We start from the raw sequence: 14,547 nt of genomic DNA on the forward strand, positions 1-14,547 counted from the left end.
AGCAAAAGTCTACAAATGGAGAACAATATTGTATTGCAGCTCAGAGAAGAACTGGAGGACAGAGTCTCTTTCTCTACACACGTCATGTCTTATTTTCATAAAAATATAAAATGCGTTGAATCCTTTTGTGACAGTGTAGGTTGCACCTAACCTGCTCCACCCAATAAAATGCTGCTCTCACAGGTCACGTGAGGTGGCAGAGATAGAAAGAAAGTGAAGTGATTGTGATACACTGCAGCCCAGTGCACGGTGCACACAATGAAATGTGTCCTCTGCTTTTAACCATCACCCTTAGTGAGCAGTAGGCAGCCATGACAGGCAGCCGGGGAGCAGTGTGTGGGGACGGTACTTTGCTCAGTGGCACCTTGGTGGATTGGGATTTGATTCGGCAACCTTCTGATTATGGGGCCGCATCCTTAACCGCTAGGCCACCGCTGACCCATGCATGTCACAGATAGACAGATAGATTCAGCATTTTTAATGTTTACATTCACAATTGAATTTAGAAATGATCGGTAGTTCTTATGGTTCCCACTTCCTGTGGGAATCCCCAAGACACAAAGCATTCCCAAAAATGGCCAGCCTCTGTCAACATGATTTAATTTGATTCAGTTTAACGTCATTTGGAGCTGCAGAAAAAAAAAAAATGTGAACAGACAAACTGATTTAAGGCCCCTGATGTCATTAACTGGCCAGGTTAATGTTTTGCTCTTAAGAATAATGGAGTTCATTCAGCAGTAAAACTACACCGTTGCTACACCATCAGTCTCCTCCCTCATTATCAGGGGCTTAGCTTCTTCAAAAGTTGAAATACCAGCCGTCTGGTCCCATTTTTACCAGCACCAGAGGCTTTCCTGCCCTCAAACTCACCTGATCCACTCCAACTGAGGTGGGATTTCCCCAGGAATCCCCTCTAATCCCAGAACCGCCTGGGCTAGAAGAGTCTGGGTGGATGTTGAGGATAAGATGAGAGAATTGTTGTGAAATTTTACTCATTTTACTTGCACAGATTAAAAATGTTGCATGACTCCCATAAAAGATGAAACCCCATTAAAGCACCATTACAGGTGTACAGATAGATATTTAAACGTACAAATGGTCTGACGGTCAGCAACATTTTAAATGCATCAGCTGATCGCAGCAGAGGCTTTGCATCCTAGATCCTTTGTGCAGGTTTCGGTCAACAATAATTCACAGATTCTTAAGACCTTTTTTTTCAGAAGTACCCTCAGCAGTGACCCTAGTAGGGCTTTGCAGTAAATTTTCAAGCCTGTGACCGGTTCCCACGGCAACACAATGCTGAGATGATGCGTCCACATGATGCATGGTAACCATGGTGTCCAACGCAGCAAAACATAAACAACCATCTCATACTTCAAGTGAGCAAGAGAGCGAGGGGTGAGAAGTCCTCTGACGGTGGGTCGGTAGAAAGTTCTGGAAGCTGATTTGGACACAGGTGTTTAATTTCACCCTTTTTTAGTCTCTTTATGACCATGTGGGAGTGTGTGTGTGTGTGTGTGTGTATTTGCGCCTTGCTTCTGCAATGTTTCCATAGCAACAGCATGAGAGTATCAGGTGAGCTTGTGAGGTATTGAGACCCAGTGACATAACGGTGTAAATCCACCTACAACATCAAAGGGAAACGTGTACACACACACATAAAATGCTACACAGTCCCATATAGTAACCAGGGCCGTGCAGTGATAGTTACATGTGCAAAATGGGTCTATGGGATATCATGAGAGAAAACGAGAATTAGAACCTTAACAGAACCTTAGCAGAAGAAGCTTTTCTAGGCCACAGTAATTACTGTGACACGCTTGTTTTAATTGGCTGACACTGATCACATGCTGACAGAGAGAGACGGAGAAACAACCAAAAACACCGCACCAAAGGATGCCAGCGACAAGCTGCCCTTGAGAGCAGATCACACACTCCTGTTGCTATGGTTACAAGTCCTGTTAGATAACTGGGTTGCCATGGTGTCTGAACAGATCAAAGCTCACCATCAGAACAAGGAACCTGGTGTCTGCAGAGTTGACAGAGATTTACGGGCCGAGGTGTGCCGTCACACACACCTCTAGACTCTACCACAGGAAGTCATCAAAACAGAAAACACACATCACCCTGTCAAACCGGCAGTTTACATAGTGGAATACACAGAGAACTACTGTTCATTACTCTTCCGTTCTGTTCTTTATGGTGTATACATGTAAATCCTAATATAGATATGGATGTTATTAAAGGAAAATGTACCCAAAAACTATTTCATTCATTCAGGTCATGCACCACAGTTCCACAGTTCTAAACATTTGATTTTCTTTTTTTCTTTGCTACTGATTTTTATTGAATTTATGAAAAGAAAAAAAATACATGAAGATAAAATCATAGGATTATCTGATGCAGCAGTTTATATAGTGGTCTATAGTGCGTCAGTGCAACTACTTTTACATTTATAAAATGCCTCTTAAGTGATTGCTTTAGTAAACTTTGTTGGTCTGAAAGGGCAGAGTTCAATTTCAAGGAAGCACAGTCTATTGCTAACAGTCAGAGACCCTGTTTCTGTAATGTCAGGCCAACAGGGACACAGCAGTTTCCACTTGCGTGGATGTGCGGTAATAATCCACCACCGACGGAGGCTCATTTGGGTCTAAACTGGACCCCCTCTCCACCTCCTGGTGCTGAATTTGTTCTTCCCTTTCAATATCAAACTTTAAAAAATGCCTCTCAACATAACATAAAGCGATTGGCAGTATTTTGACATATGCCAACATTGTATTTTAACTCTTTATTAAGTCCAGACGTTGGCCTGTCTGCAACGATTCCAAACGTTTAGTCAGGTCATGCAGGCGGACTTGATCTTAAGTGACCTTTGACCTTTGACTAAAGAACCGACCAAGAACTAAAGAATCTTGCATGTAATCTGTCACTCCCTCTTTTTGTACAGTGTGTTTGAATTGTGCAATTATTCTTTTTTTGGCAAATGCAAATCTCATGCTACAGGATCATCTGAGGATCTGACACTGAAGAGCGTAATACAATCGTTCCCAGAGATCCCAAAATTGGAATATTCACAACATTTTTCATCTTGATGTGATATGTGCATAGGATATTTTTGCTCTGCCAGAACCCTGTTTGGTTCCAGATTTAATTCTTTACAAGGAATGACAACAATAAAAAAATGAATTATGAACTAGATTTCTCTGCTTTTGATTAAAAAAGTCTGTTAAAACAAAGTTTATAAGCAATCTCATTTGCACAAGCTTGTTTAAAGTACAATAAATATAAAGGTTATATAATGCAGGCATGCTGGTGTATTTGCTATACTTGGCATTTGTGTTAATATGCTTCCAAACCGGCTGCATATGGTAAAGTTAATCTGAAAAGGAAATACATGTGCTTTAAAGAGTATCTACAAATCTTAAGGTGCAACCAAATATATAAGGCAACTTGTACTACATGACATTACAAGAGCATCATTATGAAACATCAGATACTTGTGTCTCTTGTGCTCCACCGGAGGTGTCCAGAGGAGAGAAACAAATTGTAACAATTACAGGTAGCGACGTACAGTACAGGCTAAAAGTTTGGACACACCCTCTCATTCAATGTGTTTTCTTTATTTTCATGACCATTTACATTGGTAGATTCACGCTGAAGGCATCAAAACTATGAATGAATACATGTGAAGTTATGTGTTCATTCATAGTTTTGATGCCTTCAGTGAGAATCTACCAATGTAAATGGTCATGAAAATAAAGAAAACACATTGAATGAGAGGGTGTGTCCAAACTTTTGGCCTGTACTGTAGGTGGGGTTGTTATAGGGGAGCACAGGCAAAGCTCAAAAAGCACATTTATAATTATAACATGGCACAAAAATACACATATAAACATACATGCACACATACATCTATAAACACACAACATTAACAGTCTCATCACGGACAAGACATCCGACGGACAGTCTTCAGGAAGACGACTCATTAGGCAGGGGGGGCGGGCCCAGTGCTGAGTTTGCCCTGCCCTTTGGATGCCCCATTGGCCATCTCTGCACAACAAACAGACTGAGAGCGTTATCAGGTGGGGGACGGAGGGCTGCGCACCATGCACAGAGTGGTTGGCACACCGCGGCTCATAACACACACAGAGTCCGCCGCGGCCTCGCGCCTGCGCCGGCCACTCCGCTCCGACTCTATAGACATGTGGAAAGAAGAGAGAACACACACATGATCCGTTATTACCAAGAATTCCGGAGGGTCCAGTTAGTGCGTTTGGCCTGCGGTCCATGGTAAACTCATGAGCTGTTTACCATGCTGAAATCATGCTTGAGCGGTGTATAACCAAGTTATACACCCTTCGCAGTTCTTGGGGTCAGAGGTCACCGTCGGGGTCATGCGTTCGTGTTAAATGTACGCTTTAGTCTCCGTCATGCTGAACAGTGCAAAACTCCCCATGCTGCCTTTTCTCCAGGCCATTCTACACTCCCCTCTTCCATTTGACCTCAAATTCCAGCTGGAACTGAAGGTCAAAGAGAAGCACGGCGTGTCGGAGAGAAATCATAGTCACGATAAAAACATTCACTCGATTCAATGAAAACCACACTCAGCTAACAGGTTTCATACAAAAATTTATTTCATGCTGGATTTTTAATCTTATTGTCTTTTTTTCTTCCTCTATTGATATATTGTTGCATAACATTGTGCATGCATTTGATTTTCCCCCAAGTTCTAAATTGCATACAATTTTCTTATGATGTAAATATACATTTATCTTCTTTTTAGCTATTCTTATTTTTAATATTTTGTTGTTTGTGTAATTGAAATGTTTAGACATTTTTTGTCTTGTTTTCCCTTTATTTTCTCCAAAAATAACACTGTTAAAAGTCTATACTTAATATATGAAATAAACAGTTGTTCACTAAAGTTCTTCACATAGGTTCTGTTCACCAATAATCATAGCATAAAACAAAAATAAATAAATATAGATCAACTAATTTAGCCTAGCTGTTTTTAGTATTTTTTTTAATGATCCAATATCACAAGCATGCCAACAGAAACAATGGCAAATAATTGGATTTTGTATCCGCACGGAGCTTGGCAAAGTACTCCCACGCCTCTGCGCTCACCGCCTGCTTTGAATAAGTGGTCAATATGACCTGAGCTGCCGGATTCACACGTGTTCATTAGCACAAACAGAAACTCAGGAATAGTGACGAAGTCGTCCGCCAAAGAGAGAAAGTACAGCTTAAACATGGCTACATGAACGGATGTAAAAAAGTGAAGAACTTCTGAAAGAAAATAGACTTTTAATACAGATATTCAGAAAGGTCGTTACCTTTTACCTTTTTTTTTTTTATATGCCACCATGCAACTCATGCTAAAGGAACATTAAAGAGTCTTCTGTAATCTCCAATGATGACATTGACGACCAATGTCATTGGCACTGTTAGCAGTTGGGCTAATACATCTACTCATCTCTTGATTATGCTGTCCACTGAAGCCGTCTTGTCCATTCAACGTTTTTTTTTGTTGTTGTTAGTTTGCGGTCCTTCTGAAGTCCTTTCTTTTAAAAAAATGCTTCTTGACGTCTCTCTCTAGCTATCTCTCTCCCGGCTGATGGAGCCGACCCCGAAAAAAGGCCTTCTGCCTTCGCGGGGTCAAGATTAGCACGGTGGAGAGGGCTCCGGAGGGCTCTGGCTCCCGGCGGTCTCGGTGCGGCGCGCCACCCGCTCAGGTCACTCTGAGCACTTCTGCCTGCATATACTTAACTAGGACAGTCTCCTCTTTACAGGGATCTGCGGTAGAGAATACAGGGGAGGATGCAGTTGGCTCAGCACGAAGCTCCCGTGGGCCGCTCTCAAGCAAGACAATGGCACGGGGGGGTAAACAGAGACAGGAGGTCTTGCATGGGAAGAGATTTAAAAAAAAAAAAAAAAAAAAAAGAAGCTATCTAGAGAACAGGGGATAGAGAGACAGAGCGGAAGAGAGGAGGCAAATAGACAGAGGGAGGAGCAGCAGGAGAGAGCAGGAAAGTGAGGCTCGTTCATGCAGATAGGCTGGTCTTATACCGCCAACACGTCCAGGTGGGACAGAGACGTTTCCTCTGGGAGACAGGAAGCAGGAAACAGAAAAAAATGGACAGGAAGAGAAGGCTCAGGCTCTTGTGTCCTCTTGCAGGGGGTTGGCCAGGTTGGCTTCATGCTGCAGCTGGTTTCTTGTTGATCTGAGTGCATTCGTGGTGAGAAGGCGCCTTCTGATACTAATTAATGTAAAGGCTTGATTGAAAAGGGTGTTAATTAACAGCGGCATGAGCCTGGAGCTAAATATCCCGCCAGACACTATTAATGTGTCACTGGTTTGAGACACAAGGAAGGCGGCTGATTTCTTTTCAAGAAGACGTCTGCCTTTAGGACTGTCTGTACTGGACCTGCCCTTTCCCTGATATATCTTGGTCTTCACGGTGTCTCTCCTCACACTGACAGTGTGGCCTGTGCGTGGAGGAGGGGGGCGGGGTCTCGAGACGAGAGACAAGCACAAATAAAGAGCCGAAAAGATAGCACGGAAAAAAAAACGAACAAAACAGAAATCTTTCGATTCTGTGAGACAATTGCAGAAGACAAGAACAGGAAATGACGACAGACCAGTACAGGTGGCAGTGGTGAAGCTGACTGTGACTGACAATGGGAGGAGCCAATAGATGTAGGAGGGGCCTAGAGGCACATGGCGCTATGCCATTGCCGTAACATATCTTCTGTTCTTTTATTCCTTTTCTGATTAAAGGAAATATTTTTTGTCTGGTTAACTTGTGGGCAGTCTTTTGTAGGCCAGTTCTACAGAAGGATGCCTCATGCAGTTGGTTTGGCATGGTTTAGAGACACTGTTGACATGCACAGAGAAAGGGGCGGGGCTGATAGTTGGATTGGACAGGAGAGCTGGACAGCTATTGGACGCCAGGTGAAAGGTAATGCTGCCGTGCTGTTTAAAGATCTCTAAAATTTTCTCGCAGATTTACAGTACTGTAAATGTCCAGTATGGATTGCTTAACTTTGCAAGGATTCATTAGGTGACATTACCACCGCATACATAACAGTAAAATGCATTTAACATCATAGTTAAATCTGACTGCACTGGCTAGCATGAGCTAACACTGGCCCCACCGCACCGTCCAACCGGTTAGATACGGCATGCAGGCAGGCTGCATTCAAACAGCAGTGTTCACACATGCACAGAGAGAGAAAATATTTTTTATATTGGTGGCGCATACCCACAGTCATATACACACAAATTAACACACACACAAATATTAAAGCTAACATGGATACAGAAAGAGACAGTTGAAAGTACATCAACAACACACAGCATGTGTGGTAGGCATGTGTTCTCTGTGCTGAGTGTGGCTGTTGGGAGGCGTTAGGTGTGCTGCTGCTCGATTGCCTGTTCGGATGAGTGGACTGGGAGAAGTGGACAGTGGCGGCGTCTGAACGTGGGAGACCCATTAAACCCGCCACTGGACCATCAAACAGAGCATGCTCACAGAGTGCCATACAACACGGGTGACAGAGAGACAGTGAGACCGAGTGACACAAAATCAACGACTTGATGCTGCCTGAGTGTGTGTGTGTGTGCAGAGGTGGGAACAAAAATACATTTGTTAATTATTTAGCAAAAGGTGTCAAATCATATAACCCAATCCTATAACTCTCCCTTATTTAAGTAAAATAGTCTGTTCTGTATCTGTTCTGAACTTTAATTTGTTTAGACTATTGAAGGTTTTTATTTGCAAATCATTAATTGCAATTTGATACATTTTCTACATTCATATTACATAAGCCATAACTACTATTGCTTTATTAATTACATACTATTTTTTTCCTGTTCATTCTGCTGATCATCAAATATATCATGGAAAAATAGCTGGGGGCGTTATAAAAATACAGTACTTTCACCATCTGACATCTAGTGGTGCTTCCTTGTATGACACCAACAACCAATAAAGCTGCCTTTGTACATTATCTTAAAAATGTCTCAATTAACAGTTTTTAACACATGAATGGTGTTTACTAGAAGAAATTTTTATATGTTCAATAATCTTTCATGTTTCTCTCAAACAATATCTTGTCTTCCATAAAAAGAAAGATGGATAATTGAAATGCTTAAGCTCTCTTCACACATTTTTTTCTTAAATTCTTAATAAAGAAATGTGTTTGGCAGCACCATGGTTAACTGGCCTGCCAGCTTGTCACTGTTTAATTTTTTATAAACCTTCAGTCACCATCAGTGAATTTACACTTTAAACACCGATACATCAAAAATGTGGCACTTAGAGAGATGTTTTCATTTTATAGCTCCAACACAAGTGAAGAATTATTTAACCAAAATTTTATCAAAACTGTTTTCCACCTCTGTGTATGTGTGTGTGCATCTTGAGGATATGTGATGGGAGCTCAAGATGCCTGACCGAGGAAAAACGATGTGTGTCAATGTGCATTTTCTTTCATTTGTTGAGTCCAGACCCGACTTTCGTCTTACAAAATGCCAGTATCTGCAGTCCTCTACAGCCAGATCAGCACTTAACAGTAAACTCTGCTTCCGTGGGGAGTTATGTGGATCATAACATGAAGCGAAATTAATTCAGGCCCAGCCCCACCGGCCTGTTGAGACCGCGACCGTCAACTGGCGATTCCAACCTGAACAGAAAGCTGACTTCAAACACCCACTGCTACTAGGTCAGCCTGGGAGGCTGCGAGTGTGAGTGTGTAAGTGTGGAACCGCTCCCCTGTGTTTATGTTGCTACCGTTGCTGCAGCTGGATCATGGTGGGTGGGGTTTACCGCTGAGGGCGGGGTTTGAACCTCTCTGCTGGGGGTGCTGTGTCTACAGTGGGTGGCTGGCTGGATGCTATGCTATATGAGAATGCGTGTGGCGGGGAGGCGGGCGGGGTCGCTAATCAGGTGGTCAGCCTGGCATGGCCATCCTCTTGACTGTTTGCCCAGCCTAGCTGTAGCAGAGGGTAGCCCTGGGGGCCGAGGGACGTTGGGGTCGGCTCAGCTACAGACCTCCCTGAGAAGGTTCCAGCTACGCCACGTAAGGGCGGGGCAGGAGGGCGGGTATAGATGAAGGGAGAGACACACAGACGGACAGCGAGTGGAGGAGGAGGAGAAGAAAACGAGGAAAACAAACAAACGACAAAGAAAAACAGAAAAAGGGAAGGTTAGGGTTGCGCCCAGGAGGCTGCAGCATGTGTCTGTGTGGCAGTGATCAGATGTATACCAAGGTGGTCCGATCTCGGCAAATGCAATAAACACAATTTTCATCATTCAAGACGTACGGAAATAAAACGGAGCAGCGAGCTTTCTTTTTTTTTTCCTTTCTTGTCAGAAAATGAGGAAAACGCAAATAAGATCAAATGTTAATGTTCCGGGAATTCCCAGAGCTTCAGCAAACTAAAATACAACACAGAAAAAGAGTGAATGGGGGAAAAGATTATAAAAGATAACCAAAATAGAATGTTGGTGGGAGGGGGTGGGGATGGGAAAGTTATATTGCCTTTCATGTGTGTGTGTGTGTGTGTGTGTATGTGTGTGTGTGCAGGTTGCATCATATCATATGAAGGAACTGGGCTGAGCGAATGAATCTTACCCCTTTGTTGGCTATGAAAGCAAACTGTCTCTCTGTTGTGAGCGCACTCTGCTTGCATTTGTGTTGGGTTTTTTTTGGGCTTTGTGCATGTATAGATAGAAGTGATAAAAATATGTGTGTGAGTGTTTTTTTTTTTTTTGTTACATACCCTTCCTCACTTGTGCCCCCGTGTGGCTGGGGCGGCTGCCCATGGACAGCAGGAAGCAGGGCTCGCCCCTCTCGCAGGGGCTGAAGATCTGGCCGTCCTCGGGCGAAATGGCCTGGTCTATGTGGGGACAGTCTTCGTTGGCCAGTGCCGCCTTGGCTGCCTCGCCGTTCACTTTGGAATCTTCAAAACACAAGCAGACATGAGACACTGCAGGGGAGACAGTGGTAATAGTAGCAGTGGGAGGTTCACCCTGGTGGTGCGGAGCAGAATGTGTCACTAATAGAACCATTTACAAATCTAATGTTATTTCAAAAAAATATTTCAACATTCAAATGTACACTGCAGGTTTTGACCCCTTGGATTAAGCAAAAAACTCCCAGATTTAAAAAAAATACAACCAGTATAATACACACCAAATAGTTTGAGCCTTTGTGGCTTAATGTTGTGAACTAGTATGTCTTAGTAATAAAAGTTTTAAAAACTGTTTTTTTTTTTGTGCTGCAGGGATATATTGTACATACGTACATTAAAGTAGCCCATTAAAAATATTAAAAGTAATCAACACACAAAGACCCTATTACTGTCAAAATAAAAAAATTCGGGAAGTGCACTCATGCAACTTTGTGGTATTTGACATTTTACATTCCCCTCAGCCCTCTGCGCTCGCCTCCCTTCTGCATTAACTAAGTTCTGGACATCCATTACATTCCAGTACACACATCCTGAGCTCTTAACTCCTCTTCTGCACCACAATACCCCCTTCCTGAGCTGGCCCTCCCGACAATATGCCCATGGACCCATTAACATCTCTGTCAACATCGCATGCTTAATTTTTAAATGCAAGGAGTCTTTGGACAGTCATGCAGGACTTTTTTTTTTTGTCTGTAAATGGCACCCTCAAGGCCACCCGTCCTTCTAATCATCCATCATAGCAGAACGAGTACGGGAACGGCGGGTGCGGTAGCAGTGAGAGGTAATGACGTTTGCTGTGGTAATGGGAGGGGGGGGTAATGGCTTGCAGTGCTGGCGTAGGCATTTTCTCGTCTAAAAATGTTGGTTCCCACTGGATGGTAAGGCTGCAAAGTCGAGTTTGAGACCCCGGCTGAAACACAGGCCGTCCTCTCGGGGTGCACATGTGCTAGAAAAGCAGACGGCCGACAGCCTGTTCACCCGGGAGCCCTCCTCCAGGAGAGAGGGTGCGCCCTGGACCATGCTGCTGCTCTGAGTTTTCCTTTTTTTTTTACAAGGGGACAGATTTATCTGCACCCTTGCTAATCGCTTACTGTCACGTAATATATATGGGCCGAAAGTCAATGGCCCGTATTTTTTCCAATGCTACATAAGCACACGGGGACTGCTAATATCACAACATTTATTTATTCTGAATTCACTGAAGTGACTGCAGAGAAATTAGAAATACCTGCCCAGCTTTTTGTTGATATGTAATTATTTCTGACAATTATTTCTGAAGAAAAACTTCAGAATGATGTTTTTATAAGCAAAGGTTGAAAAGGGGAGGAGCCTGCAGGCATGATAGACAGCTCTCACACACCCTACTTCCTCATTCTGGACTATTTAACCCCCCCCGTCAATATGTTACATGCCCAGGTGTAGCATGGCGTCCATCTCCTCCCTTTCTCCTCCGTTTCCCTCCATTCTCTACACTCCTAATACCCATTGTACACAAACGTGACCACGCCCACTACCAACACAACCATGTAGGTTATCAGCGCTTTAATTCCAGCATTCTGATGGTGGAACTAGTGAATGCGACATTAGTGAACACGCCTCACACACTACATTATATACAGCAACAGAGTGGCTTCAAGGTGAAAGAGAATTTTCAAGACCTTGTAGCAGGAGTATTTTTAGAGTTGCCTGTCAGGACTATCGCACGACTGGCAAACACTGTGAAGGAGATGTGTGACTCTTGACTCTTCTGTCCTTCTTCTGTCTAATGATATCAACAACCAGTAATACAAAAGCCACCAGTAATCACAGATTGGGATGAGCCAGTATTGATCAATCAATACAATCTATTCATTTGAGAGCTACATTAATGAAACATTAGAATGATGATGATATTTTTCAGCGTTTTTTTTTTCAAGTACTGCGTTTACCAAAGTAGTTTTAGTAGTAATCTACTCTTTCCTGTAAAAAACATATTCAGTTTTATGAATGCTGCGGATCCTGCAGCAATACAATCAGGCTATTTATCGTCCAGCCCACAGAAACCAGTCCGCACAGCTCGTCAAAGCTAAGCCCCGCCCACTGCACAGTTCTCTTAAACTGTCTTCTTCCATCAAGAAAAGTGACAAGGAGCGCTAATGACGGGTGTCATTTTGTGTTTTATAGCGAGCGTGTCGTGTTGTGATAGCAAGCGGCGAGAACGCTGTCTGGAACACGCAAGCCTCACTGCCTGCTGCTGAATCACACACACTCACACACACACTCACACAGATACACACACCAGTCGTATGGAGGGAATATATAGCTGCGGTGCAGAACTCCCCTGGGAGGGGAGGAGGAGGGGGGGGGGGGGGGGGTGAGTCACCGACTTCAGAGCCGCTGAATGAATAAAGGATTCCCTTTCACCCTCTCCACTTCACACGTTCCACACACGCCCCGCCCTCTCTCATACTCAGCCCCCCTCTGCCGGACTCTGACCCCCGACAGCCCTGCTGGACAGTGAGGGGTCGGGGTGAGGTGGGACGCGTGTGCAGATGGTGCGTGGCAGTAATTAGGACGGGGGAGGGCTTGCGAGGAGACCTGCCAGGTGCTGCTGCCGCCGCCCGCTGCTCCGCCTGCATTGATTCGGTGATTTACGGGCCTGTAATCCGGGAGAAGTGTGTGTCACTGGCCTGCTGGGACGCCACTTTAAATGAGGGACCTGCCGCGTTTATGTAATGCGATTTTGTCCAGGCATGTGCCGATGTACACGTGTAGCTTAAAACAGCAACATAAATTTATAATGATGAGGATTTTACAGGGCACTCTGCATGACAAACACACACACACACACACACACACACACACACACACACAGAATATGCTCTCATCACTCTACCAAGGCCCATATCTGTACAGTCAGGTCCAAAAGAGCTGTTTAACCCTCAGTTTAACAGAATGTTTTAGGAAATGTTAAAGCAATGGAATTTTTAAAAAATTGTATTTGTGTTAATGATGCCGTGGGTGGGTTTGACAGTCCGGAGGCAGGTTCATGGAACGTTCTCATGATTTCAGACCATCTGGTTGTAACCTAACGCTGAAAATCTGGGTAAACACTTGGCATAATGCCCGCTCAATAATGTATGTGTGGGTTTGTGATGGAGGACAAGGCCACACTGTGCTCTGAATGTCGTGCTGAAGAAAGTGGGACCACAAGTCTTGGACAACTAATGAAGCTTTCACTCTCAAAGACTCTCAAACTGCTTAAGGCTCACTTAAGGAACCACTAACAGTTCCTCACACTCATCGTCGGGGTTAAGTGTGGCCATTCCTGCATGGCTCTTTTCTGAGTTCTCTGATGATTAAATAAGTGGTTCTGGAAGGACAAGTGTCAAAAGGTTCCAGCATGACAAAAAATTAACTGCAGTGGGAATAATGACAATATTTATGTTCATAATAATTGTTACAAACCACCATTAGGCGAGTATTTCTGGGACATAATTCTGTCTTTAGCCTCACCATAAGTGGTTTGAGTCAGATTGATTCGTGTCATCACAGTAATTTCACAGTTTTGAAGTGACTCATTATTACATTACAAAGTTCCGGCATTTTTACGGTGCCATGGTATCCACCGTACCATAAAAGCTTCAAGACAAATTCATCAGCACCATGGACAGTGAATCTAACGTCATTATAATGGAACACTGGCGTAGGTGATTTTTCTTATGATATTGCAGACATATTGAAATGTATGTATATGTTGCAATATATGTTGCCAAGTTGTGCATCTGCATGGTACTTATATCCGTTGCCTCGTTTGCCTAATTTCCCACCTGTTTCCTTTGTTGTGTCTGTTCGGAGCTGGTTGGATCGTTCATGAGCTCACTTGCCATCTGCCTCCAGCGGGGAAACTAGTGAATAGAATTCTGGCTATTTGTTCAGTGCCATTTTTCTCTACTCCTCACGTGCTATCTTCTAATATTCTGAAACAAACAAGTGTGAGACGTGTGTTTTTAACTGTGTAAAAACCAGAAGAGTTGACAGGTGAGATTTTAAGACATTTAATCATATGTTAAGGACATGCAGGTGTAAGATGGGAAATCCCAGGTCCATGGCATTTTGTGCTTTTGTCTTTCGTGAAGGGGTCAAGCTGCAACATCCCCCAATCAAGAGGTGTCCAAAGCCAGCAAATGGCTTGAGGTGTCATGACAAGAAACACAAGGCAAAGACATCAAATCCTGATTGGTCTTTGGAAACTTTTCGGGAGTCAAGTGTATAAAAGAGGTTTTTCTTTGGGGGCGGAGGGCTCTTGCTTCTCACTTCCTGCTCCATCGGGTTCTCTCCCCAGTTTCCTGGCTTTTCTATCAACTTCCTCTATCCCTTTCTCCTTTCTTTTATTTTGGGTACTTTTTGGTACATTGGTACTTTTTTATATACAATATTTACATGTAACTGCAATCTACTGGTGTTAATAAATTAGAAACTATAACCTCTATTGTGCCATGCCTCTTCAAGTCAGGTAACATCAGATGAGTTTAAATACAGTGCTTGTGCATTTACAAATGGTACACAATACCATGTGCGGATGTGGA

At 43.5% G+C, this 14,547-nt stretch overlaps 1 protein-coding gene across 5 annotated transcripts in view; it reads right to left on the bottom strand.

Annotated features, from left to right (window-relative positions):
- Positions 1-3,784: 3,784 nt before the first annotated feature.
- Positions 3,785-14,547, bottom strand: part of kcnc1a (potassium voltage-gated channel, Shaw-related subfamily, member 1a) — a 29,015-nt gene continuing 18,252 nt past the window's right edge. For 3 of the 5 annotated variants that reach the window (XM_028955862.1, XM_028955859.1, XM_028955858.1), the window contains 2 exons: positions 9,788-9,967; positions 4,610-9,075 (listed from right to left, as the gene is read on the bottom strand). In XM_028955862.1, the coding sequence (XP_028811695.1) occupies positions 8,948-9,075; positions 9,788-9,967 (308 nt within the window). In that variant the 3' untranslated portion in view covers positions 4,610-8,947. Of the gene's footprint in view, positions 4,195-4,609; positions 9,076-9,787; positions 9,968-14,547 lie in introns of those variants that run through there. The other 2 variants (XM_028955860.1, XM_028955861.1) reach the window with 2 other exon arrangements.

The sequence above is a fragment of the Denticeps clupeoides genome, chromosome 16 (genome assembly GCF_900700375.1).
Source record: "Denticeps clupeoides chromosome 16, fDenClu1.1, whole genome shotgun sequence".
NCBI classification, from domain to species: Eukaryota; Metazoa; Chordata; class Actinopteri; order Clupeiformes; family Denticipitidae; genus Denticeps; species Denticeps clupeoides.